The sequence below is a fragment of the Dipodomys merriami genome, unplaced genomic scaffold, assembly GCF_024711535.1.
Source record: "Dipodomys merriami isolate MVZ:Mamm:240054 unplaced genomic scaffold, mDipMer1.0.p SCAF_64, whole genome shotgun sequence".
Lineage (NCBI taxonomy): Eukaryota > Metazoa > Chordata > Mammalia > Rodentia > Heteromyidae > Dipodomys > Dipodomys merriami.
In genome coordinates this window covers 3,491,907-3,516,722 of record NW_027206224.1, presented here as the reverse complement: position 1 = coordinate 3,516,722, position 24,816 = coordinate 3,491,907, and the positions used below count along the sequence as shown (strand labels likewise).

The following is a 24,816-nucleotide window of genomic DNA, read 5'->3' as shown; positions in this document are numbered from 1 at the left end:
AAAGAGCTTTGTTATGGATTAATATATATGCAATTAAATTCACCCACATCCATTGCCATAGCATATGCTAAAATGTTTCTTTCATCCAAAGAAATCCCTTCACACTCATTACAGTTAATTACTTCATTTTACTCAGCTTTTTGCAAATAGCTGATTGTGTTTGCTTGTTTTTTATTCCAGCACTGGGACTTGAACTCAGGGCTTTGCCTTCTCACTTGGCTTTTTCTATTCAATGCTGGATCTCTGTCAGTTGAGGCAAACTCCACTTCTGGCTCTCTGCTGGTTAACTGGACATAAGGGTCTCACAAACTTTTCTACCTGTGCTGGCTTTGAACCTTGATCTTCAGATCTCAACATCCTGAATTGCTAGGCAAGAGCCACTACTTCCTGGCCCAATTGTTTTTAGTTGCTATAGAGTTTTACATAATTTGGAAAAAATAATGGCCCAATCTAGCATATCATATTAAGTGAATTATCTGTGGTTGTAATCACTACAATTAAGGCCCTGAGAATCAAGTGCACTTCCTTTCTTTTATTGAGGAATACCTTCTATGAACACATACACCAATTTTTATCCACATGCAGCTGGATGCACATCTGATTGTGACACATTTTTTGCTATTATTAACCATGTTTTAGGACACTTTGAACCTAACTTTATGTAAACACATGCTTTCATTTCTATTGGATTCTATTCTGGGGTTTTTGTTGCTTAATTGGAAATAAAAGTGCCACTGAATTTCCTCCCTGGCTGCCTTCAAACCCAGACCCTCTTTCTCTGCTTCCTGAGAAGCTAGGCTTACAGGTGGGAGACACAGTCACCTGGCTTGTTTCTCTGATGCTTTCTCTCTGTCCCTCTCTGTCTCACTGTGTCTGTGTCTGTCTGTCTATCTGAGTCTGCCTCTCTCACTCTTTCTTTCTCTCCATCTTCCCCGTCCTCTTTCTCTCTGTTTCTATCCTGGCTCTGTCTCTTCATCTTTGTCCAGATCACTAAGTATATGTAAGTTTTCAGCAACATCCTCAAACATACAAAAATGCTTCTAAAAACCCTTTCATTCCATGTTTTTATTATTAGCCTGGTTACTGTGGATGCCAGGGTCTCTGAATGATGGTACAGGAAGGGATGGGCCACATGGGCACCTTCAGCCTTGCAGTGGTACACCACAGCCACAGTATTAAGAAGAAGTATGGTGATCTTCAATGAAAATAAAAGAACTTGTTACTCACCCCTGAATTTCAAGGACCTAGCTTCTGAGCCCTCCAGCCCAACTGCTAATTAGATTAGGGAATGAGGCTCAGAAAGAGCTCTTAATTCTGAGTAGCCAAATGTCCTTATCCTGAGGTTCCAGACCAATGCCCGGATTTACAAACACTCCAGCCTCACCTTCGCCCCTTGTCCAGCTGTATCCCATTTGGCTGGCATCAGAACAGGACATTGAACTATCACCTCTGTGTCATTCCCTCCCTTCTTCAGCTGTGCCCAGTTTGCATAATATCTGTATCTCGCTATTAGTTACTTTCTGATCAACCTCCACCAGAATGCGTGGGTTAAGCCATGTGCTGGTGGCCTGAACCTAACTCTCAAGAGACCAAGATCTGAGGATTGCAGTTTGAAACCAGCCTGGATAGGAAAGTCGATGAGATTCTTATCTACTGTTAAGCAGGAAAAATGCCAGCAATGGAGCTTCAACACTAGCCTTGAGTGAAAAAGCTACCACAAAAACCTAGCCTGTAAGCAGGAGTGAATCATTAAGCTTTGGCTGAAGGCTCTGCAATAAACCTGTGCTGATGATGACCCATCTCTGTTTGCGAATCTGAGAAGAGAAATTGCCAAAGAAGGACCTGGGACCATGTCCTGGGCCAAGTTCCTTAGATTGGAGACCTTAAGTACACAGCAGACCTCATGACAGGAATGGAGAAGGTCGTAGAATCTTTAGCAATGTCATGCAAGGGGAATGCAGGAACGGCACCAAAAGAAAAGCCTGTGGTGCCAGGCTGTAGGTTCTCGACAGTACTGTGTACCAGATAGAAGACTTAAAGCTAGTTCCCACAGGCAGTCAAGACCGTGTAAGTCTGAGCCTGGCACCACGTCCTCGGGGAAGTCAGGCTGGGCTGCAGCTCCTGGCCCCTGCTCTCTCACTTCATCTTAGCAGGATTCTACGTGTTTCACAAGCTCCCAATTACTGAGCTGACCCCCAGATTACCAGAGGCCCAGAGAGCCCTGCCTTCTTACAGTGTTGCAACCAGCAAGTTTCCCTTAAATGTTTTTCAAGTGGGTAAATGACTGCCCTTGATCTGACATGTCAGGATAGCCACAGATTGGGGAAAGGGTGAATTTAGGAACAGGTCCTTAAATGCCAAGTATGTTTGAATGGACAGCCATTCGTAAATAGGAAGGGGTCCATGCAGACCCTCAGACTATGACTTTAAGGGATGAGGAACCTTGAGGAGGAATTGGTAATCTATGAACAATGAAATCAAAGGAGGAATTTCCAAATGAACAAGTCATAGCTCCCTGTGTCTGCAAGTGCTCAAATGCTCCATTGTCCATGGACAGGATCCTGAGCCTGCTCCTCTGCAGACCAGCCCCGAAATTTCTCCATTACAACCTTCACCTCAATGACCGTTCCCAGTATCTCAAGGCTGCAGAAGCCTTTCAGATCCTCTGGAAGAGGGCAAAGGGAAAGTAGGAGAAGGAAAGGGCTCACACACAGACGTCCTGTGACCACTGCCCTGTCAGTGCCACTTTCCCATAGAAACTACTTTCCCTGGCACCCACTCCCAGGTCCCCTTCCCCCAGTCCCAGGTGTCTGGGCAAAGTCTAGGTAAGCTGTGCCTGTGGGTGAGTTGCAGTGTGCCACATAAATACACAGAAACAGTCCTGTGAGCCAGCCATGCCGCTAGACCGAATTCCTGCCTGGATGACCACAGTAATCTGTGGGCTCCTACTTCTCCCACTCCAGATCCAGGGTAAGACTCTTGCAGAGGGCTTGGGGGGCACGGGCAGGGACCTGGGTAAGATCTGCCACATTGTGTAGAGCAGAGTTTGAGGTTGTCAAGATGACAAATGATATTGTGGGAAAATTGTTCTCCTTAATCATCCACAAAATGCCCACAGTTCAGAGGGGCTCATAGATGCCTGAGGAGACAGAGGAGTGAACCCAATATGAAAGAGTCTTAGGTGCACTGACATACGTCAGGCAATGTCAGGGATTCTAGACATTCCCCTCCTCTGTGTGTTGTGGCAGCTGTAGTTGTAACTGCTCCTGCATTTGCTTGTGTAATTGTCATTCACACTATCCTCTGTTTCTGAGTGGGTCCCCTTCATCACCAGAGAAGCATCTTGGCATGGCCCAATAGGCCCTGGAATAGATTTCTGGTCCTGGAATTCCTAGACAGACATCATCAAGTTGAAATGAGATGCCCCTGGGTTTCTATCACCTAGGTATCAACTCTGGACAAAGGCTTGGCTTAGCTTCCAGGGCAAAGAGGATCTTCCCTGTGCCTGCTTCACAGTCCCCATGTCCTTATCAATAACTCATGCCAACAGAGAATTATATCCAGAAATGTATTACGACTTCGATTCCCCTCACCCCAGACCAAGCTGGGACAGGCCCTGATGAACTCCCCTACGCTCTCCTATTTAATCTGACCTAAGGAGTTCCCCCTCAGCTCACCCATGGCCCACTCCTACCAGATTCCCTCCCTTACCTGTTCTTGATCAGGATCTGTCTAGTAATTCTAAGATAGTGAGTACAAGATAACAATGGTTTATAACAGGAGGAGTTGGTTGTGCAAATCTTGCTATCCAGAAGACCCAGGGTTTGAAATCTCCTAATTTAAGGGTCATTTTTTTTGCCACTTCATGGTTCAGCTTCCTCATAACATTTCATGAGGGGCTTGAAGCAACATGCAGGTAGCTGGTTTCTAACAGGAACCTTTGAGCAATGTTTATCCTTTCCTGTAACAACTATGAAGCATGAGTGGGCACTGTGAGGTCCAGGGTCAGAGTTCTCATCTAGCCAAAATCTCTTGCATAGATAACATGAAGGTCATTGCTATGTCTTTGGACTTTGGAAGATATTGGGAAACTGCTGTCTATGATGTCTATTTGTAGTTGCTATCATGGCTTCAACCATGATAGTTTCAAACATGAAACTTTGTGATTCACAATAGCTCCTGGAGAGTGTTTAGGGGCAGGAGAGTTACTTTTCTTATATAGCAGGTCAGATTTGTGAACTTCTGGGACCTGAAGGTGATACTGGGGAAGGGGGGGAAAAGATTCCAGTAGAGGTGGAATTGGTACCAATGACAAAATAGCCAGAGATTGTGGGCCTGACTGTATGTCTCGAAACACCTGAAGGAGCAGGAATTTTGGAGCTATCAAATGTGAGCACACACAAAAGGGTACGCTGTCTTAGGTTAGGAGAAATATACCCAGTGTATGAAGCAACCCTTTAAACAATTATCACAATCGTACAAACCAGGTTGATGTGGACCATAAGATGATCTCCAATGGCCTCTTCCCTCCTCAATCCCCAACACAGGCCAGCCAGGGTTTTCACAAAGTAATCAGAACTGTGTGACTCCCTCCTTGCAGCCCTTCTTCTTCTTGGCATTTTTAACACCTCCAGTGTAAGTTCCTTGAGAATTGGAAATGTTCAGTCCAATTCTCAGAATCCTGCTAGTCCCTGGCAAAACCTGTTAGATTGCTGGAAATGATGCTTATTCTCCAATCACCTAAGACCCAACCTGGAAGCTCCTAGGGCTTAATGATGCTATCAACTCCCAAAGAACCTCAGGAAGCCTGCCTGGTAGGAAGGCCTGGGTCAGTCAGTGAAAACAGTGGTGTTGGGGCACAGTCATGCCAGCAGAAAATATGTAAAACCATTGAACCTGCAGATGAGAGGACCTTGCCTGACTGAACAGTGGATGGCATAGAGCCAACAGGAGCCACAGCATGAGTGGCAGCTGATGGGGCACACCCAACTCTCATGTGCATCTCTCCACCCACAGGCCAGGACCCAGCCAGCCCCATCAGAACCACACACACCGGGCAGGTGCGGGGCAGCCTCATCCATGTGAATGACACCGATGTGGGAGTGCACACCTTCCTTGGAATTCCTTTTGCCAAGCCACCTGTAGGACCACTGCGGTTTGCCCCTCCAGAGCCCCCTGAGGCCTGGAGTGGTATAAGGAATGCCACCTCCTACCCAGCCATGTAAGCTTTTGTGGGGTGAGAATCTCTGTGATATAATGGGAACCCTGGCCCAAGCTTAGGGTTTCTCCCATGTAAACCCCACACTCCATTTTCTTTGCATTGCAGCATTTCCCATGTCCATTTTCCCAATGAATTTGCTGAGATTCAGTGTGTGGAGCAGCCTTGCCAGGCTCATAGCTCTGACTTTGCATATGAACAGTGCTAGGCACCAGGTGCCAAAGCACAGAGGTATACTTGTGCCATGACTTGGATCATGCCAATTGTTCTCTGCCACCAGGGGAGGCATCCCTGGGAAAGGTTCACCTGGGCTGTATGGACCTGACAGAGCTCCTGGTCCAGCAGCAGATGCTACAGCTCCCTGAGGAAGGCAGCAGTGGGGGCTCCTTGGAGAAGCCAAGCTCCACAGTCACTGTGCTTACTCAAAGAGCCAAGTGGTACTGGCAGAGAAAAGTCTATGTGCTTCCGACTGGAGTCATGTGGGACAGAATGTGGTTCTCTTGGGTTGTGAGTTTGGATTTCAGTAACGTCCCACTACCCTATGTGTAACTGAGCTTCATTCATTCATACTACACTGGTGTGGTGGCAGCAACCCTGGCCAGGCTTTAACTGGCACAGAGAGAAGGTATAAATGTCTACCCTTGCAGACAATGCTACTAGAAGACTCTATGAGTCAAGATTTCCAGGGCTTAGGAGGAGAGAAATCCAATGTGCCCAACAATGTAAAGGCTTCCAGGAGGTCAGAGGTCTATCCTAGCTTGAGATGGAGAGTCTCACCCATCACAGGCATGTGGCCTGCAATGTGGTTGAGAAAGACATGAGAAAAGATTCTGAATAAACAGGGCACCAGTGCAGCAGAAGTTCACTGTGGCTGGGAATAAATCTTGTCCAAAGATTTTTGGCCATGAAACAAATTCTGAAATAATTGTCTACTATTGTAACCAGGTGTCTTCAAACATCTGATGCAATGAATACAATGATTCTGAAGCTATCCAAACTTCCCATCTCCATGTCTGAAGACTGCCTTTATCTGAACATCTATTCACCTGCCAGTGCCCAGGAGGGCTCTAACCTGCCTGTGAGTGTCAGGACTTGGCTGGCCTTGGTGGGAGGACATTTCTTCTGCAAGACTCTTAGTAGTGGAAAGAACAGCTTAGGGTCTCAGGAATTGTGGAACCTAATGAGAAGTTTCATTATCAGGTTCCAAAAACCAATTATAAAGAGAGGGTCACTCACCACTGGTACAGAGGGATTCAGAGTCCTAAGTGCTCCCAGACGTTAGAAACCTTGGTTCTTTCATCAAACAAGAACTTCCTCTGCCAACTTGATCCCAGAAGACCACCTGAGGAACCCAATGCTGAACTTTTAAATCACCCAACTCGAGGATGCCAATTGTGCCAATGCTAGCATGTGATCATTTTTGACTCATATTAAAGTAAGACAGTCAGGAAAATCCCCCCTTTTCTTCCACTTTAGGTGGGTAAGAAAGTAAGGACACCAATACTCCAGCTTGGAGCTATTAATTCAAATTTGGATTCCTGATATGGACCTCAAGGATAGTGACTGAACTTGGAACCCTCACCAAGGGCCGAGTTCAGAAGGTCCTGAAGGAGTTCTTTCCATGTTGGCATCTGCATACAGCCAAAGCCATAGACAGTGTAATGGATGCCAGAGGTAGAATTGGGGATGAATGAGAATCAATAGCAGCTGTCTTGACTTTGCCAGGTAATGGTGTGGATCCATGGTGGTGGACTGATTATGGGCATGGCTTCCTTATATGATGGATCCAGGCTGGCAGCCACTGAGAATGTGGTGGTGGTCACCATCCAGTACCGCCTTGGAATCCTAGGCTTCTTCAGGTGAGCCTGGGATTGAGTTGGGCAATAAGAGCCAAGCAGAGTCAGGACAGTCCTGTGACCCTTGTCTCTGCCACTTCTCAGCACTGGAGACCAGCATGCCACTGGAAACTGGGGCTTCCTGGACCAGGTGGCCGCCCTACGCTGGGTCCAACAGAATATCGCCCACTTTGGAGGCAACCCCAACCGTGTCACCATTTTTGGGGAGTCTGCAGGTGGCATGAGTGTGTCCTCACATGTCTTGTCCCCCATGTCCCAAGGACTCTTCCATGGGGCCATCATGCAGAGTGGGGTGGCCCTGCCATTTGGCTTAATCTCCAACTCCTCTGAGGTGGTTATCAAGGTGAGTGCCCTCAGCCATCCAGCCCAGACCCAGTTTCACCCTTCATCCTCACAGCCTCTGGTTCTCTGTTTTGTGGGAACAACAGGGACCAAGGAGGCACCTTGGAAATATCTCCCTGGGAACTGCTGCAGTGTTAGGGGTCAGAATCCACACCTCTCTGCCTCACAGAAGCTGTGTAGGTTCTGTGGCCAAATTCCATCATCCTTGACAGAATTATGCAAGGAAGCAGGGGAGAATGGCCCCTCTGGCTGAGGCCTCTGAGCATCAGAGAAGTGGGAACAATTTCATTCCTGCAACCCCACACTCCATACCCTGGGAGATTTAAGAGCACTGCACCCATCTGGGTCTGGGCAAACCCATCCTCCTTCCTGGAATGATGAGGCAGCCCCTGCCTGGTTGCTTTACAGGTGGCCAACCTGTCTGCCTGTGAGCAGGTGGACTCAGAGGCCCTGGTGCGCTGCCTGCGGGGCAAGAGTGAAGAGGACATGCTGGCTATTACCAAGGTCAGGCTGAATGGTGTGGTGAGGTTCAGACAGGGGGACCTGCCCACTGCTCCCTGAGGGAGAAAGGAAGACAGAGTGTGAGTCACTCAATCCTCATACTCTGAACCAGTGACTCCCTTCTTGTAGTCCTGGATAGAAAATGAAACCTAACAGAGGCTAACCTAAGTGTTGTAACTCTTGGGATGTGTATGGGGAGAATGTTGGGGGAAAACTGGCATGGGATGAAAATAGCATATGGACATTAGAAAATATGTGGTATGTGATCTCAACTCTTGATCATCGATGCCTTCTCAGTCCTTCAAGAGAGCCACTGCTGTGGTGGATGGGACCTTCCTACCCAGGCACCCCAAGGAGCTGCTGGCCTTTGCTGACTTCCACCCTGTCCCTAGCATCATTGGTGTCAACAATGATGAGTATGGTTGGCTCATCCCCACGGTGAGACTTATTTCTAATTCATTGGTAGGCTGGGTACCTCCTCTGTTATGTGTGTCAGTGGAAGGGGGTGCAGGGTGGGACGGGCATGAAACCATACTGACCAGGTCATTCCAAACATAAATTGTCTCCCCACCACTCAGATCTCAGGATTTGCTGACGTCATAAAGGGAATAAATAGACAGACCTTACCAGCTATTATGCAGAATACAATAGAACTCATGGTAAGAATCTGGACACTGTCCCAATGGATGGGGAACCACAATTAATGTGTTCACATAGTAACCTCCAGGAATATAAGGTGGAATATCTGTATGTTTGTGGCAGGGTTACACCAGAGCTATGATTTTTTCCTCCTACACTAATCTCCTAGTCAAGTGCCATTCCCCACACACACACCCAGATGCTGCCTCCTCCCTGCCACTGCCCTCCTGCCTAGCCTGATTCTCTCTGATCCTCTTGGCACAGCACCTGCCTGCTGAGTATGCTCACCTGCTGATGGAAGAGTACATGGGGGACATTGAGGACCCCCAGACCCTCCAAGCCCAGTTCCAAGACATGATGGCAGACGTCATATTCGTGATGCCTGCACTGCAAGTAGCACATTTTCAGCGTGAGTACCTCGGAAGTTGAGGCCTGACTGTGCAGTAGGCAGCTTAGAGCTGTGCATCCCAGGTGACCTCTGTGATGTCCACTTCACCACACTTGTCTTTATCAAGGGACCAGTGCCAGGCACTTGATGTCCCACATTCTCATGGCTACTGTAAGACACAGGCATCACTGACACTTTACAGAAGAGGAAACTTAGACCTTCACTTACTAGTCTAAGACCACACAGATAGGAAAGCCATGATTTAACCAAAGCTTTTCCTATTGGGGTCACCAGGAAGATGGCAGTAATACACAATTCTTGGCTTCAAAGCTCATCCTAGAAGACAGAGAATGGAGCACTGACTGTGATGAGCACCTTTGTTCTTTGCAAAGCATCTTTCTGCCTGAAGCTTCTCACTTCACAGTCCAGATTCCAGCCAGCCTCAACATAGTGATCTTATCAGCCAAGATGAGGAAGGACAACTCCAATTGAGAAGTCACCTGTCCTACTTTGTCTATACCTCCAGGTGCCCATGCCCCTGTCTACTTCTATGAGTTCCAACATCCTCACAGCCTCTTCAAGGACCTCAAGCCCCCGCATGTGAAGGCTGACCATGGTGCTGAGATTGCCTTTGTCTTTGGGTTCTCCTTTTACGGCAGCAACGGTGAGTCTTCTTTTCCATAACCTAGAATGGCCCACACTAGGATCCCTGTAGGTAGGTTCTCCTCATAGTTGAAATAAAGAAACTGAAGCTCAGATAGAAGACAAGATCAAGTGTGCAAAATCTTACCATTCAAAAAGCTGCAGGTGTTTATCATTGAAGGCTTTTCCCAAGGAGTCTGTGCTCCCAACACCTGTCCCCACATCATGTGTCAGACATAGGTGCAGAGTGATGGTTGGGAGTTATGAATGTCCCTAAATGATTCCCAGGAACTGAAAGTAGAAATATCCTCTGGTCCAGGAATACGCTCATCCCAGCTGGAGGCTGGGATGAGTAATGGAAGGTTGTTAATGGGACTGCCTGATACTGAGTGGGGCAGAGGAAAAGCATCAGGCCTGCTATGGAGGATCAGACTACAGTTCAATGGAGGGTGGAAAGCAGCAGTAGGCACCCTGAAATTGGCCAAGAAATGGACCCTTTTTCTCCTCTGTGCAGCTGACTTTTCTGAGGAAGAAGAACTACTGAGCAGGAAGATGATGAAGTACTGGGCCAACTTTGCCCGCAATGGGTAAGATATTACACCTAACCCTGCCTCCTCAGAATGGGGTCCATGTAGTGATCCCCTGTGGCATCCTCATGAGCACGCATGATCCTTAATTGCGTGACAGCTCCCCCTCAAATCCCAGGACTCACTCACACACAGAGAGTGCATGGTAGGTTCAAGTCACACTTTCTTGCTCCAGAGACCTGAACGGTGAACCACAGTTTTGTGGAAACATCTGTATTCACCTCTGTGAGGTGGCTCTGAGCCATATAGAACAGACACTAGAGGTAGGGCCTTGTTTTCCTATATCAGAAAAGTTTCCCTCATTCCCTCCACTCCTGATATTTTGGACTGCCTGGCATGACTCTAATGAGGCAGTTGGTCCAGTCTCACAAGGACTCAGAATGACCCTCACCCCTCCTCCTGGGATGGTGTGTCCACAGGAACCCCAACAGCGAGGATCTGCTCCACTGGCCCAAGTTTGATGAGAATGAGCACTACCTACAGCTGGACATCCATCCTGCTGTGGGCCAGGCCCTGAAGGCCTCCAGGCTGAAGTTCTGGACCCAGACCCTGCCCCAGAAGATCCAGGAGCTCAAGGGGGCTAAGGAGAAGCACCTACAGCCATAGTGGTCTATGTCAGGAGGAGTGGGCTTGAGTTCAGGTTCGGTCAACATAAGGCACCCACATGTTTACCATGAAATGTGAATTGACTCCAATGTTCACTGAGCCATTCATCCCCTCTTTATCCAGCCAGCCACCCAACCAGCCCGTACTTATGAAAAACTCCCTGCATGATGTTCATGACCAACTTGCCTGAGTACTCTCTTGTTAGACACACTCAATAAATTCCCCCATTGCAATGAAACTATCACTCCAGTGGTGCTTACTGTCCTCCATACCCCCACTGAGCCTAGGCTCCTTCCTTTCTTGCTCATCTCGTCTCCCCAGCCTTTGTCTGCTCCAAGTCCCTAGACCCTGTTCAAATCAAGAAGATGTTCTGGCTTTTTACCCCTAGTAGAGAGTCAAAATTCCATGTTAACCCTTCAGTAAGCCCCATTTTTCTCTAATTTCTAACTATCCAATAATTAAGCCAATTTAATTTCTAAATGTCTCTCTCTCTCTCTCTCTCTCTCTCTCTCTCTCTCTCTCTCTCTCTCTCTCTCTCTCTCTCTCTCTCACACACACACACACACACACACACACACACACACACGGTACTTTGTTATAGATTAATGTATATGCAATTTTCACCCATTCACCTGCATAGTTTGGTAAACCTGAACATACATATGTTCAACTCTCATATCATATGTTAGAATTTTTCTTTCATCCCAAGAACTTCCTTCTCATTCTTTAAATTTAATTACTTCCTTTTACTCAGCTTTTTGTAAACAACTGATTGTGTTGGTCTGTTTTTTATTCCAGTACTGGGACTTGAACTCAGGGCTTTTCCCTCTCACTTGATTTTTTTCTACTCAATACTGGATCTCTTTCACTTAAGCCAACCTCTTCTTCTGGCTTTCTGCTAGTTAATTGGACATAAGGGTATCATGAACTTTTCTACCTGGGCTGGCTTTGAACCTTGATCTTCAGATCTCAGCATCCTGAATTGCTAGGACAACAGGCAAGAGCCACTAGTGCTTGGCCCAATTGTTTTTAGTTGCTATAGAGTTTATATATAATTTGGAAAAAATAATAGGCCAATCTAGCATATCATATTAAGTTAATTATCTGTGGTTGTAGTCACTACAATTAAGGCCCTGAGAATCAAGGGCACTTCCTTTCTTTTATTGAGGAGTGCCTTCTATGAATATACACACCATTTTTTATCCACATGCAGCTGGATGTACATCTGAGTGTGACACATTCTTTGCTATTATTAACCATGTTTTTAGGACACTTTGAACCTAACATCGTGCAGATACATGCTTTCATTTCTACTGGATTCTACTCTAGGTTTAATTAGAGATTAAAGTGTTATCAACTTTCTTGCCTGGGCTGGCTTTGAATCAGGATCCCCAGATCTCAGCCTCCTGAGAAGCTAGGATTACAGATATGAGTCACTGGCATTTGGCTTGTGCCTCTGATGCTTTCTCTCTGTCTTTCTTCATTTGTTTCTCTGTGTCTGTGTCTGCCTGTCTATCTGAGTCTGTTTCTTGCTCTTCCTTTCTCTCCTTTTCTCTCTGTTTCTATCCTGGCTCTGTCTCCTGATCTTTGTTCAGATCACTAGGTATATGTAAGTTTTCATCAACATCCTTGAACATACAGAAATGCTTCCAAAACCCTTTCATTCCATGCTGTTACTATTAGCATGGTTATTGTGGATGCCATGGTCTCTGAATGATGGTACAGGAAGTGACAGGGTACATGAGCACCTTCAGCCTTGCAGTGGTACACCACAGCCACAATATTAAGAAGAAGCATTGTGATTGTCAGTGAAAATAAAGGAACTTGTTACTCAACCCTGAACTTCAAGGACCTAGACTCTCAGTTCCCCAGCCTTGGCGTGAATTAGATTAGGAGAATAAAGATCAGAGAGAGCTCTTAATTCTGAGTAGCCAAATGTCCTTATCCTGATATTCAAGACCAGTGCCTGGATTTACAAACCCTCCAGCCTCACTTTCTCCCCTAGTCTGGCTGTAACCCATTTGGCTGGCAACAGACCAGGACTTTTAACTATCACCCCTGCTTCATTCTCTCCCTTCTTCAGCTGTGACCCAGTTTGCATAGCATCCATATCTCACTGTTAGTTACTTTATGATCAATCCCCCCAGAATGCAAGGGTGGAGCCATGGGCTAGTGACCTGTACCTAACACTCCAGACACTGAGATCAAAGGAATGCAATTTGAAGCCAGCCTGGGTAGCACAGTCCATGAAATTCCTATCTGTAGTTAACTAGCAAAAACCTAGAAATGGAGCTGCAGCTCCAGTGGAGTGCAGTAGCAGCCTTGAGTGAAAAAGCTATGGGATAGCTTTCAGGCCCTGAGTTCAGGCCCCAGGACCAGTATAACACACACACACACACACACACACACACACACACACACACACACACACACACACACACACACACACACACACACACACACACACACACACACACACAGGGAAAGAGAGACAGAAAGAGAGAAAGAGAAGACAGACAGAGAACCTAGGGGCAGAAACACCACATTAGTTAGTTTTTTATCAGACCCTACCAAATTACACTAGCATTCACTAAAAAAGCCCTATCTTATATGCAGGAGTGAATCTCTTTCTTTCTTTTTTCTTTCTTTTTTCTTTCTTCCTTTCTTTCTTTTTTCTTTCTTCCTTTCTTTCTTCCTTCCTTCCTTCCTTCCTTCCTTTCTTTCTTTCTTTCTTTCTTTCTTTCTTTCTTTCTTTCTTTCTTTCTTTCTTTCTTTCTTTCTTTCTTTCTTTCTGTCTTTCTTTGTCATGGAGCTTGAGCTCTGGGCCTGGGTCCTGTCCCTCAGCTCTTCAGCTTAAGGCTAGTGTTCTACCACTTGAACCATAGCTTCACTTCCAGTTCTCTGGTGGTTAATTGGAGATAAGAGTCTCATGGACTTTCCTACCCAAGCTGGCTTTGAATTGTGATCCTCAGATCTCAGCCTCCTTAGTAGCTGACAGGTATGACCTTAGGATGACAGGTATGACCCACTGGCGCCATGCTAGGAGTGAATCTTTAAACTTTGGCTGAATGCTCTGCAATACACCGGTGCTGGTAGTGATCCATCTCTTTGTCTATTCTCCAAACTGTGGGTCTAATAAGAGAAACTTTCCAGGAAGGGCCTGGAACCATGTCCTGGGCCAAAGTTCATTAGATTGAAGACTTTGAGTACACATCAGACCTTGTGGCTGGAATGGAGGTCAGAGACTCTGTAGCCAAGTCATGCTGGGGGAAATGAGCCCTCCAGGAATGGCACCAAGAAGGAAAGCCTGTGGTACCAGGCTGTAGGTTCTCAACAGGATTGTGCACCAGATAGAAGAATCAAAGCTGGTTCTCACAGGCATAAAGACCGTGTGAGTTTGAGCCTGGCACCACTTCCTCTGGGAAGTCAGGCTGGACTGCAGCTCCTGGCTCCTGGTATCTCATTGCATCTTAGCAGAATTCTACGTTTCACACACTCCTGATTACAGACCTGGCTCCCAGATTACCAGAGGCCCAGAGAGCCCTGCTTCCTCACAGTGTCACAACAGCAAGTTTCCCTTAATTGTTTTTCAAGTGGATAAATGACTGCCCTTGATCTCAGCCACCAGGATAGATGGGAATAGGGTGAATAGGGGAATGGTCCTTAAGAAATGCCAAAGTGACAAGTATGTTTGAATAGACCAGCATTTCTAAACAGGAAGGGGACCATGCAGACTCTCAGACCATGATTCTAAGGGATTAGGGATCTTGAAGATGGACTTAGTGAACTATGAGTAATGAGTTCAAGGAGGAATTTCAAAATGAGCACAGTTGTAGCTCCCTGTCTCTGCTCGAGTCCTTGCCTTTGCCCTATGGAAGGTGGAGGGCATTATGCATTATATCTGTGTGATTCTGAGCCTGCTTCTCTGCAGACCAGCCCTGAATTTCTCCAGTACAACCTTCACCTTCTTGACAGTTCCTAGTATCTCAAGAGCTGCAGAAGCCACACAGCGCCTCTGGAGGAAGGGCAAAGGAAAAACAGGAGAGGGGAAGGGCTCACGTCCAGCATGCTGACTGATGACTTCCTGTGACCTCTGCCTTGTCAAAGCCACTCTCCTGCAGGAACAGCCTTGCCCAGCCTCTCCTATGTCCCTGCCTACTCCCAATCAGGTCCATACTCCAGGCTGGGCAAGGTCTAACTGAATTGTGCCTGTTGGTGAGTTGCAGTGTACTGCATAGAGGGACAGAAACTGTCCTGTGAGCCAGCCATGCTGCTGGACCGACATCCTGCCTGTCTAACCACAGTAGTCTGTGGGTTCCTGCTTCTCCCACTCCCGATCCAGAGTAAGACTCCTGCCAGAGGGTGGTGGAGATGGGGGGAGGAGGGCAGATACCAGAGTGAGATCTGCCACATTGTGTAGAGCAGAGTTTGAGACCTGGGGAAGGGAGGAGCAGGTAGAAATGACAGGTAACCGTGTGGGGAAAATCGTGCTACTTAAACCTCTACTAAATGCCAAGGATGGTGACCAGAGAGGGTCATAAATGCCTGAGGACACAGAAGAGTGAGCATATGGCATGCATAAGACTTCCAGTTCAGAATATCCAAATAGTAGTCAGACCAGCTACTCTGGATGTTTTCCTTCTCTGTGTGGCTACAGCTATATTTGTAACTCATTTGTATCTGCTGTTGAATTAGCTGGCCTTGACAATGTAATTATCATTCATGCTGCTTTTGTCTCTTAGTGGGTTACCACATAGCCAGAAAACCACCATATCATGTTCTGGTGTGGCCTGAGAAACATTTTGGACCTTGGCAATACACAGGTCCTAGAACCATATTACAACGCTGAACTGTGATGACCCTGGATTTCCTTTACTTGTGTATCAACCCTGAGCAAAGGGCTTCCAGGGAAAGGATGGTGTGCTGTATGTGCTCTGTGCCTGCCACACTGTTCCCAGGTCCTTATCAGTAGATCATACCAAGAGGGAACAATGCCCAAGAATATGTATGTAACTCTTGATCCCTCTCATTCCAAAGCACCTTTGTGTGGGCTCTGATGACCTCCTCTGCTTAATCTGCCTCAAGGAGTCTCCACTTACCTCATCAACAGCCCACTCTGACCAGATTCCCTCCTTTACCTGCTCGTGACCTGATTCTGGCTTGTGATTCTGAACCAGTCCAAGCCAAAGATAGTTTAAGACAGGAGTTAGTAGATCATAAAGATTTCACTCCTGGCAGACCGTGGGCCTTTTTACCTCCTCATATCATTTCACTGAGGGCTTCTTCCTGAGGATGAAGCATCATCCAGGCAGCTGATCTCTTAAGAGGAACATATCATCAACATTGTGTCCTTTAACATATTTACTCTGACACATGTATCAAGCATGAGTAGCCAGGGGCCACAGTGGAGGTACTTGAGCAGAGATCCCATCTGGCAAAGAACCTTAGATGGAATATAACCAGGGTCAGTAGTATGCCTTCAGACTTGGAAAGATATTGGTATCTCTGGTGTCTACGAGTGGCTTCTGTCCCAGATTCAGCCACACCAGGTAACATCAAACTTGCTAATAGTAACTCCCTGACAGAACTTTGGGGGGGGTTATGTCAGATGGTAAGGAGGGGTCCAAGGAGGTATAAGCTGGTACTGATGACACAAAGCAGTAATGGGAACTGAAGAGAAGATTCTATATAAATAAGGCATCCATGCAGCAGAGATTCACAGTTGCTGGGGGGAGAAAATCTTACCACAAGAACTGATTTTTGACCATAGTATGCATGATGGAATAATTGTTTATTATTGTATCTGCAAAAGGCTGATTTATTCATGGATACGAAGCTCTAAAGATGTTCATGCCAATCATACCAACAATACCTCCCACCACTATATCTGAAGACGGCCTTTATCTCAACATCTATTCACCTACCACTGTCTATGAGGGTCCTAACCTGCCTGTGAGTGTCAGGACTTGGTCAGCCTTGGTAAGAGGACATTTCTTCTGCAAGACTCTTAGTGGAAAGAACAGCCTGAGCTCTGAGGCAGTGTGGAACCTAATGAGACGTTTCATTATCAGGCTCCATAAACCACGTGCCAGGAAGGGTGACTCGCCAATAGTAAGGGATGCAGAGCCATAGGTGGTCCCAGATGTTAGAGACCTTGGTTCTGTAATCAAACAACTCAGTCTCCCAACTTGATCCCAGAAGACTTATTGAGGAACCCAAGAGCTGAACTTTGAGATCACCCAAGTTGTGGGTTATCTATTGTGCTAATGCTAATGTGTGATCCTTTGGACTCGTTAAAGTGAGACAACCAGGGAAGAACCCATTTTCTTTCCACTTTAGATAGGCAAGAGAGTATGAGAAGCAATACTCCAGGCTTGGAGCCATTAATTCAGACTTGGATTCCTGGAGTGGACAGCAAGGATAGAGAATGAATTGGGAGCCCTCGCCCAGGAACAAGTTCAGGAGGTCCTGAGGGAGTTATTTCTATATTGGTAACTGCACACAGCCAAAGCCATGGACAGTGTAATGGACACCAGAGGTAGGATTGGGGCTGGATGAAAATGACAGCTGTCTTGACTTTCCCAGGTGATGGTGTGGATCCATGGTGGTGCACTGGTTGTAGGTATGGCTTCCTTGTATGATGGATCCAGGCTGGCAGCCACTGAGAATGTGGTGGTGGTCACTATCCAGTACCGTCTGGGAGTCCCAGGCTTCTTCAGGTGAGTGTGGGATTGAGATGGGCAATGAGGGCCAAGCAGAGCCAGGACAGCCCTGTGACCCTTGTCTCTGTCACTTTCAGCACTGGAGACCAGCATGCCACTGGAAACTGGGGCTTCCTGGACCAAGTGGCCACCCTACGCTGGGTCCAACAGAATATTGCCCACTTTGGAGGCAACCCTAACCGTGTCACCATTTTTGGCCAGTCTGCAGGTGGTACAAGTGTGTCCTCACATGTCGTGTCCCCCATGTCCCAAGGACTGTTCCATGGTGCCATCATGGAAAGTGGGGTGGCCCTGCTGCCAGACCTCCTCTCCAGCTCCTCTGAAGCAGTCTCCTCAGTGAGTGCCCTCAGCTGCCCTGGTCCAGACTCCCTGCATTTCCTCTCACCCTCAGAGCTTCTGATTCTCTGTGTTTTCTGGGGACAAAAATGACAACAGATGTAACTTGGGAACTTCTCCTTGGGAGTTGCTGAGGGCTCAAGTGTAGGATCTACCCCTCTCAGCCTCACATAGGCTGAGTGTGGTCTGTGGTCAGCAAGGCTACACCCAGATTCTCCCATATGGACATAACCATGTAAGCAGGGGGGCGATGAATCCTCCGGCTGAGGCCCTTGATCATCACCCAAGTGGGAACAATTTCACACCTGCAGTAATCCACACACTATACCCTAAGAAATTTGGAGTAATCTGCATCGATCTGGGTCTGGACAAACCTCTCTGGCTACTTCATAGGATGAGGCAGCCCCTGCACGGTTACTTTCCAGATGGTGGCCAACCTGTCTGTCTGTGAGCAGGTGGACTCAGAGGCCCTGGTGCACTGTCTGCGGGCCAAGAGTGAAGAGGAAATGCTGGCTATTACCAAGGTCAGGCTGAATGGTGTAGGTGGGGTCTGGCAGGGAGCCTGTCCACTGCACCCTGAGTGGGAAAGGAAAACAAGATGTGAATCACCCAGTCCTAATACTCTGAACCAATGACTCTGTTCTTGTAGACCTGGATAGGAAATGAAAACTAAGGGAGGCTAACCCAAGTATTGCATCCCAAGTTGGATATGTATAGGAGAAAATGTTGGGAAGAATTGGGATGGGTGGAAGTAATATGAGGACATTAGAAAATATGTGTGATGCAATCTCAAATCCTGAGTATCGATGCTTCCTCAGACCTTCAAGATCATCCCTGGAGTGGTGGATGGGGCCTTCCTTCCCAGGTACCCGAATGAGCTACAGCCTTGGCTGATTTCCACCCTGTCCCTAGCATCATTGGTGTCAACACTGATGAGTATGGCTATGGCATCCCCATGGTGAGACTTAATTCTAACTCAGTTGTCAGGAGAGTCATCTGTTATGTGGGTGAGTGATAGGGGGTGCATGGTGGAATAGGGCATGATACCTTCATGACCAGGCCATTCCATACTTAAACTGTCTCCCCTCCACTCAGGTCTTGGGACTTCTTGACACCATAAAGCGAATAAAGAAACAGAACTTGCCAGATATTATGGAGAACATGGTAGGGCTTATGGTAAGAATCTGGACACCTGCCCCAATGGATGGGGAACCACAAGATATTGAAATAACCTTCAGGAATACAGGATAGGATATGTTTGTGTTTCTGGCAGGGTTTCTCCAGTTGGCTCTTTCCCCCTACACGAATGTCCCAGTCTGGGTGTCATCTCCGCACCCAGAGGCTGCCTCCTCCCTGCCACTGCACTCCTGCCTAACCTGACTCTCTCTGATCCTCTTGGCATAGAACTTGCCTGCTGAGTGTGCTCACCTGCTGATGGAAGAGTACATGGAGGACACCGAGGACCCCCAGACCCTCCAAGCCCAGTTCCAAGACATGATGGCAGACTTTACATTTGTGATGCCTGCACTGCAAGTAGCACATTTTCAGCGTGAGTACATCTGTAGCTGAAGCCTGACTATGCAGTGGGCAGCTCAGAGCTGTGCATCCCAGGACAGTTCTGTGATGTCCAAGTCCACATCCTTGTCTTTCTCAAGGCCCCAGTGTCAGGCACTTGTCCCACTTGTCAGTAAATTCTCATGACTACTGTAAGACACAGGTATCACTGTCACTTTACTGAAGAGGAAACTTAAAGAGATTGTGGGCATGGTTCTGGGGATAGGGCACCTGCCAATGAGCATAAAACATCAGATATTGAGTTATGTGCTAATCTCAAGGGAAAAAAAGAAACTTAAACAGTGACAAGTCCAAGACCACACAGACAGGAAATACAAGCCATGATTTAACTGAAGCTTTTCCCATTGGGTTTACCAGGAAGATGACAGTACCAGGCATTCCTTGTCTTGGAAACCCATCCTAGAGGTCGGAAAATGGAGCACTGGCCATGGATTATACCTCTTCAGACTTTCCCAGGCTTCTTCCTGCCTGGGGCTCCTCATCACACTGGTCTAGATTCCAGCCAGCTTAAACCTAGCTATCTTATCACCAAAAATGTAGAAGCACAGCTCAGATGAGGGGGTCACCATGTCATATATCATCCATTCCTCTAGGTTCCCACGCCCCCATTTACTTCTATGAGTTCTAGCAACCACTCAGCTTATTTAAGGACATAGCCCCCCAATCCCCCCCACCCCCATCCCACGTGAAAGCTGACCATGGTGATGAGGTTGCCTTTGTCTTCAGGTCAGGTGGCAGCAGTGAGTCTTCTTCATTTCTATAAGCTAGGATGGGCCACACTGGGACACCTGAGAGGAATACCAAATGAGGAGACTGGGGCTCAGAGAAAGGACAAGATCAAGTATGAAACCTCTTGTAGTTCAAAAGGCTGCAGGGGAGTTAAAATTAGGTCTGTGGCTGTTCCTGATTGATTTCCAGGGCCATAGGGAAAAAGTGGGCTACTGGTTCATAAATTTGCGTAGGGTGGTAGATTCAGGGAGACGCTGGGATAAGTCTGGAAATTTGGGATGGGAGTGCCTGATCCTTCCTTGGTGGTGGCAGAGGAAAGAGGACCAGGCCTGTTTTTCAGGATATGACTATAGTTGAATCATGACTGTGGAGCATGATAAAGCAGCCTGATAGGTTGGTCAGGATCCAGACTCTTGTTCTCTGTGAAGTTGACTTCACTAAGGAGGAGAAGGAGGAGGAGGAGGAGGAGGAGGAGGAGGAGGAGGAGGAGGAGGAGGAGGAGGAGGAGGAGGAGGAGGAGGAGGAGGAGGAGGAGGAGGAGGAGAAACTACTGAGCAGGAGGATTATGAAGTACTGGGCCAACTTTGCTCCGAATGGGTAAGAGGATATCACTATTCAAACCTCCTCAGAATGAGATCCACCTGGAGCTCCTCTTGTCCTTAGTACCCTAGTTAGCATCCATGGTATCTAATTACCTGACATCCTCTCTCCCCAACTCATCACCCACTCAGACAGAGATCATCTCATGAATATTAGTCCTTGTCCCTGAAAGCCAATCCTTTGGGGAAATATCAGACCTTGCCTCTGTGAAGGAAGGACAATACAAGCCACCCAGGTGGCCCTGGGCTATGTAGAACTGACACTAGTGGTCCTTGTTTTGTTTTGTTTTTTGCCAGTTGTAGGGCTTGAACTCAGGACCTGGACACTGTCTCTGAGTTTCTTTTGCTCAAGGCTAACACTCTACCACTTGAGCCACAGTGCCACGTCTGACTTTTTGTGAGTAATTTATTGAAGAGTCTCACACACTTTTCTGCCCAGTCTGGCTTCAAACCCCTATCCTCAGATCTCAGCCTCCTGAGTAGCTAGGATTACATGCATGAGCCACCAGCACCCCATCTTGTTTTTTTATTTTTGTTTTTGTTTCTTAGTTTAATTTCCATTGTTACTATAAAGGTGCTATACAAAGAGGTTACAGTTACAGAAGTTAGGTAAAGAGTACATTTCTTTTTGGACAATGTTACCCCTTCCCTTGTTCTCTCCCAGTTTTTCCCTCCTGTCCCCATCCACAGGTTATATAGTTCATTTTCTACATAATGTCCAGTGAGTATCATTGCCGAATTGGTTCACCCTTTGTCTCTCCATTTCTGTGCCCTTCATTACCCTCCCCCAAAATGACAAATGAAGAAATAAGATGAAAAGAAAAGCAGCAACAAAGAAAAAACCTCTTGTTTCCATTTCCCAGAGTTCATTTCAATAAATGTTATTTTATATGATCAGATGCACATAGGCATCATGGCTTTGGGTCCCTCTCAAGTATATCTTCCTTTGGTCTCACTGTGTGTGAATGCCTAGAGACCTGTATAATTTATTATGCCCCCATGTATTTTAAATCTGGCTTCCTCATATGAGAGAAAACATGCACTATTTGTCTCCCCGAGCTTAGCCTGCCTCACTTAACATGATTTGTTATAGGCCCATCCATTTCCCAGCAAAGGATATAACATTGTTCTTTCTAATGGCTGTGTAAAATTGTGTATAGGTACCACATTGTTTGGATCCACTCATCTATTGAGAGCCATTGTTTTCTTATATCAAGAAATCTCCCTCTCATTCTTCACCCTATCTCTGACCTGCTGAGCTGCCTGGTCTCAGCTGGGGCTCAGCAGGACTCAGTGACCCTCACCTGCCCTTCTTGGTGGGGGATGGGGGAATGTTCACAGGAATCCCAACAGCAAGGACCTGCCCCACTAGCCTGACTTTGACCAAGATGAGAAGTACCTGCAGCTGAACCTTCAGCCTACTGTGAGCCAGGCCCTGAAGGCCTCCAGGCTGAAATTCTGGACCAAGACTCTGCCCCAGAAGATTTCGGAGCTCAAGAAGGCTGAGGAGACGTACATAGAGCTGGAACAGCTGTATCCAGCTGACATTGGCCTGAATGTAGGTAGTGTCAGCACTTGTTTTCTGTGTAAACTCAGAGGCTTTATCCCTTATCCAATAGATTTTGAGACTATCACTCTGACCTACTTTTGGTCAACTTGCCATCCAAGGGCACTAACTTTCCCAAGTTAAATCCTCTCTCCTTCATCCATTGAATTTAAGACCTATACTAGCGCTTCCTGACTTGGGAATGGAGAGAATTCTCACATTGCCATGTCTGCCATGGACACTAGGTGGCAGACAAGAATACCTTGAAGTCTGAGCTGAGAGACTGGGCAGAGCTCAAAGACCTTAAGAGTGACCAGGACTGGTGCATAATAAATCCCTCACTGAATCCTGAGAGCTGCCAACAAGCCCTGGGTGATGTCATCTCTGTCCATGCATAAGAATATTCCCCAAGGGGATTTTTATGACACATTTTAGATTTTCAGTAGTTACCTTCCTTTTTAAGAGCTTGATTAGGAAATAATTCCATGCAATTAAATTCACCCATTTACCCACATACTTGGATAAATTTGGTTCTTAAATTTGGTGACCTTAAAGGGGGTTGTGTTGTGATGTCTCACTGGACTTTTTTTTTTTGGCAAGTCCCAGGGCTTGAACTCAGGGTCACTTTTGGCCTTTTCTGTTTATATACTACTAAGGAATTGAACCCAAGGCTTCATGTATGCTAGGCAAGCACTCTACCACTAAGCCACATTTCCAGCCCTGGATTTCCATTTTAATTCATTTTATTTTTAATTAATTAACTTACTTCAGGGATTTTTGGAAGTAATATCTGGCTACATAGTCTGCAATGATCTGGCATAGGGAATCCTTCAGCCTTAAACTTCCAAATTGCTGGAATTGTGGGTGTGTGATTTTGTCTTTGCCCTGTCTCTCCCTCTGTCTCTGTCTGTCTGTCTGTCTCTGTCTCTTTGTTTCTCTTTCTCTTTCTCTTTCTCTTTCTCTTTCTCTTTCTCTTTCTCTTTCTCACTCTCTCTCTCACTCTCTCTCACTCTCTCTCTCTCTCTCTCTCTCTCTCTCTCTCTCTCTCTCTCTCTCTCTCTCTCTCTCTCTCTCTCTCTCTCTCTCTCTTTCTCTCTGTCTTATCTGTCTTTCTCCAGATCACTAGACACATGTGAATTTGCATGACACACAGAATTTGCATCATACACACAGAAATGCTTCTAAGAAGCTGGGTGCTGGTGGCTCATGCCTGTAATCCTAGCTACTCAGGAGACTGAGATCTGAGGATCGTGATTCAAAGCCAGCCCAGGCAGGAAAGTTTGTGAGACTCTTATCTCCAATTAACTACCAGAAAACCAGAAGTGGCACTATGGCTCAAGTGGTAGAGCCCTAGACTTGAGCTGAAGAGCTCAGAGATAGCACTCAGGCCCAGAGTACAAGCCCCACAACAGACAGAAAAGAAAGGAAAAGGAAAGAAAGAAAGAAAGAAAGAAAGAAAGAAAGAAAGAAAGAAAGAAAGAAAGAAAGAAAGAAAGAAAGGCTTCTGAGACTCCTGCATTCCACATTTCTACCCTTACCATGGCCATCATTGATATCAGTGTGTCTAAATGATGATTTGGGAAGTGGTGGGGCACATAGGAACCTTCACCCCAATAGTGGTACACAACAGTTCTGGGATTAGGAAGAAGAATTGGGATAGTCAGTTAACAGAAATTGTATTATGATCCTGAGTTGCTGGGGTCTCAGGTCCACAGCCCAGCTATGAAGTCAGGAGAATGAAAGGCAGAGAGATCATACCCCCAGGAAGGGTCTGGGAACATGGCTTGGGCCAGAATGTGTTGGATAGGAGACTTTGAATCCACAACAGGCCTTGCTGATGGGGCAGAAGTCAAAGAAGTCCTAGCCATTTCACACCAGAGATATGAACCCCATGGCAAGATGGCAGCCCATGGCTATAGGTGCCAAAGAATATTGAGCACTTGAATGAAGAAGCCAAACTGGTTCTTAAGGCAGTGTACAATTAAGCATAACAACTCTTCCTCCAGGAAGTCTGGCTGGGCTTCAGCTCCTGGACTCTGGTGACTCACTGTATCCTGGCAGGATTCTATGTGCTTCACAAACTCCCAATTACAGACCTGTCTTCAGCTTACCACAGGCCCTGAGCCCTGGCACAGTGATGCAACCCGCAAGTTCCCCTGAAGTACTTGTCAAGTGGGCAAATGACTTGATCACACTCACCAGGGTAGCCACGAGAGTGGGGGTGGGGTGAGTAGGGAGGTAGGTCCTTAAGCAATGCCACAGTAACAAGTGTGTTTGAATTCCCAAATAGGAAGGGGTTTATGTAGACACTAATGGATGAAGAACCTTGAAGGCAGGCTGGTAAACAATGAGCAATGAGTACAAGGAGGAATTTGAGGGTAAAGGATACAGGCACAGCTCCGTGTCTTTGTTCACAGACTTGACTTTTCCCTGTGGAAAGTGGGGGCCATTGTCTATCTATCTGTGGGAGCCCGAGCCTGCTTCTCTGTTCCCAGCCTCCATTCTCAGCTTTCCCATCCCTAGTGTCCTC

General features: G+C 46.8%; 1 protein-coding gene and 1 pseudogene across 1 annotated transcript; both read left to right on the top strand.

Annotated features, from left to right (window-relative positions):
- Positions 1-2,851: 2,851 nt before the first annotated feature.
- On the top strand, positions 2,852-11,017 carry LOC138815432 (pyrethroid hydrolase Ces2e-like). Its single transcript, XM_070004846.1, has 12 exons — positions 2,852-2,970; positions 5,017-5,221; positions 6,164-6,296; positions 6,944-7,077; positions 7,159-7,417; positions 7,825-7,920; positions 8,215-8,355; positions 8,496-8,576; positions 8,821-8,965; positions 9,471-9,608; positions 10,101-10,173; positions 10,593-11,017. Exons 1-12 carry the CDS (start codon positions 2,895-2,897, stop codon positions 10,777-10,779), a joined length of 1,668 nt encoding a protein of 555 aa, XP_069860947.1. The 5' UTR covers positions 2,852-2,894; the 3' UTR covers positions 10,780-11,017.
- Positions 11,018-16,380: 5,363 nt separating this feature from the next.
- On the top strand, positions 16,381-24,709 carry LOC138815339 (pyrethroid hydrolase Ces2e-like; annotated as a pseudogene).
- The last annotated feature ends 107 nt before the right edge of the window (positions 24,710-24,816 follow it).

What these genes read in the sequence shown, in the direction of transcription:
- LOC138815432 (XM_070004846.1), top strand. Translation starts at nt 2,895, where the DNA reads ATGCCGCTAGACCGAATTCCTGCCTGGATGACCACAGTAATCTGTGGG. An exon ending in GCCACCTCCTACCCAGCCAT is followed by an intron (nt 5,222 to 6,163) that starts GTAAGCTTTTGT and finishes TATTGTAACCAG; the next exon opens with GTGTCTTCAAACATCTGATG. An exon ending in CCTCTGAGGTGGTTATCAAG is followed by an intron (nt 7,418 to 7,824) that starts GTGAGTGCCCTC and finishes GTTGCTTTACAG; the next exon opens with GTGGCCAACCTGTCTGCCTG.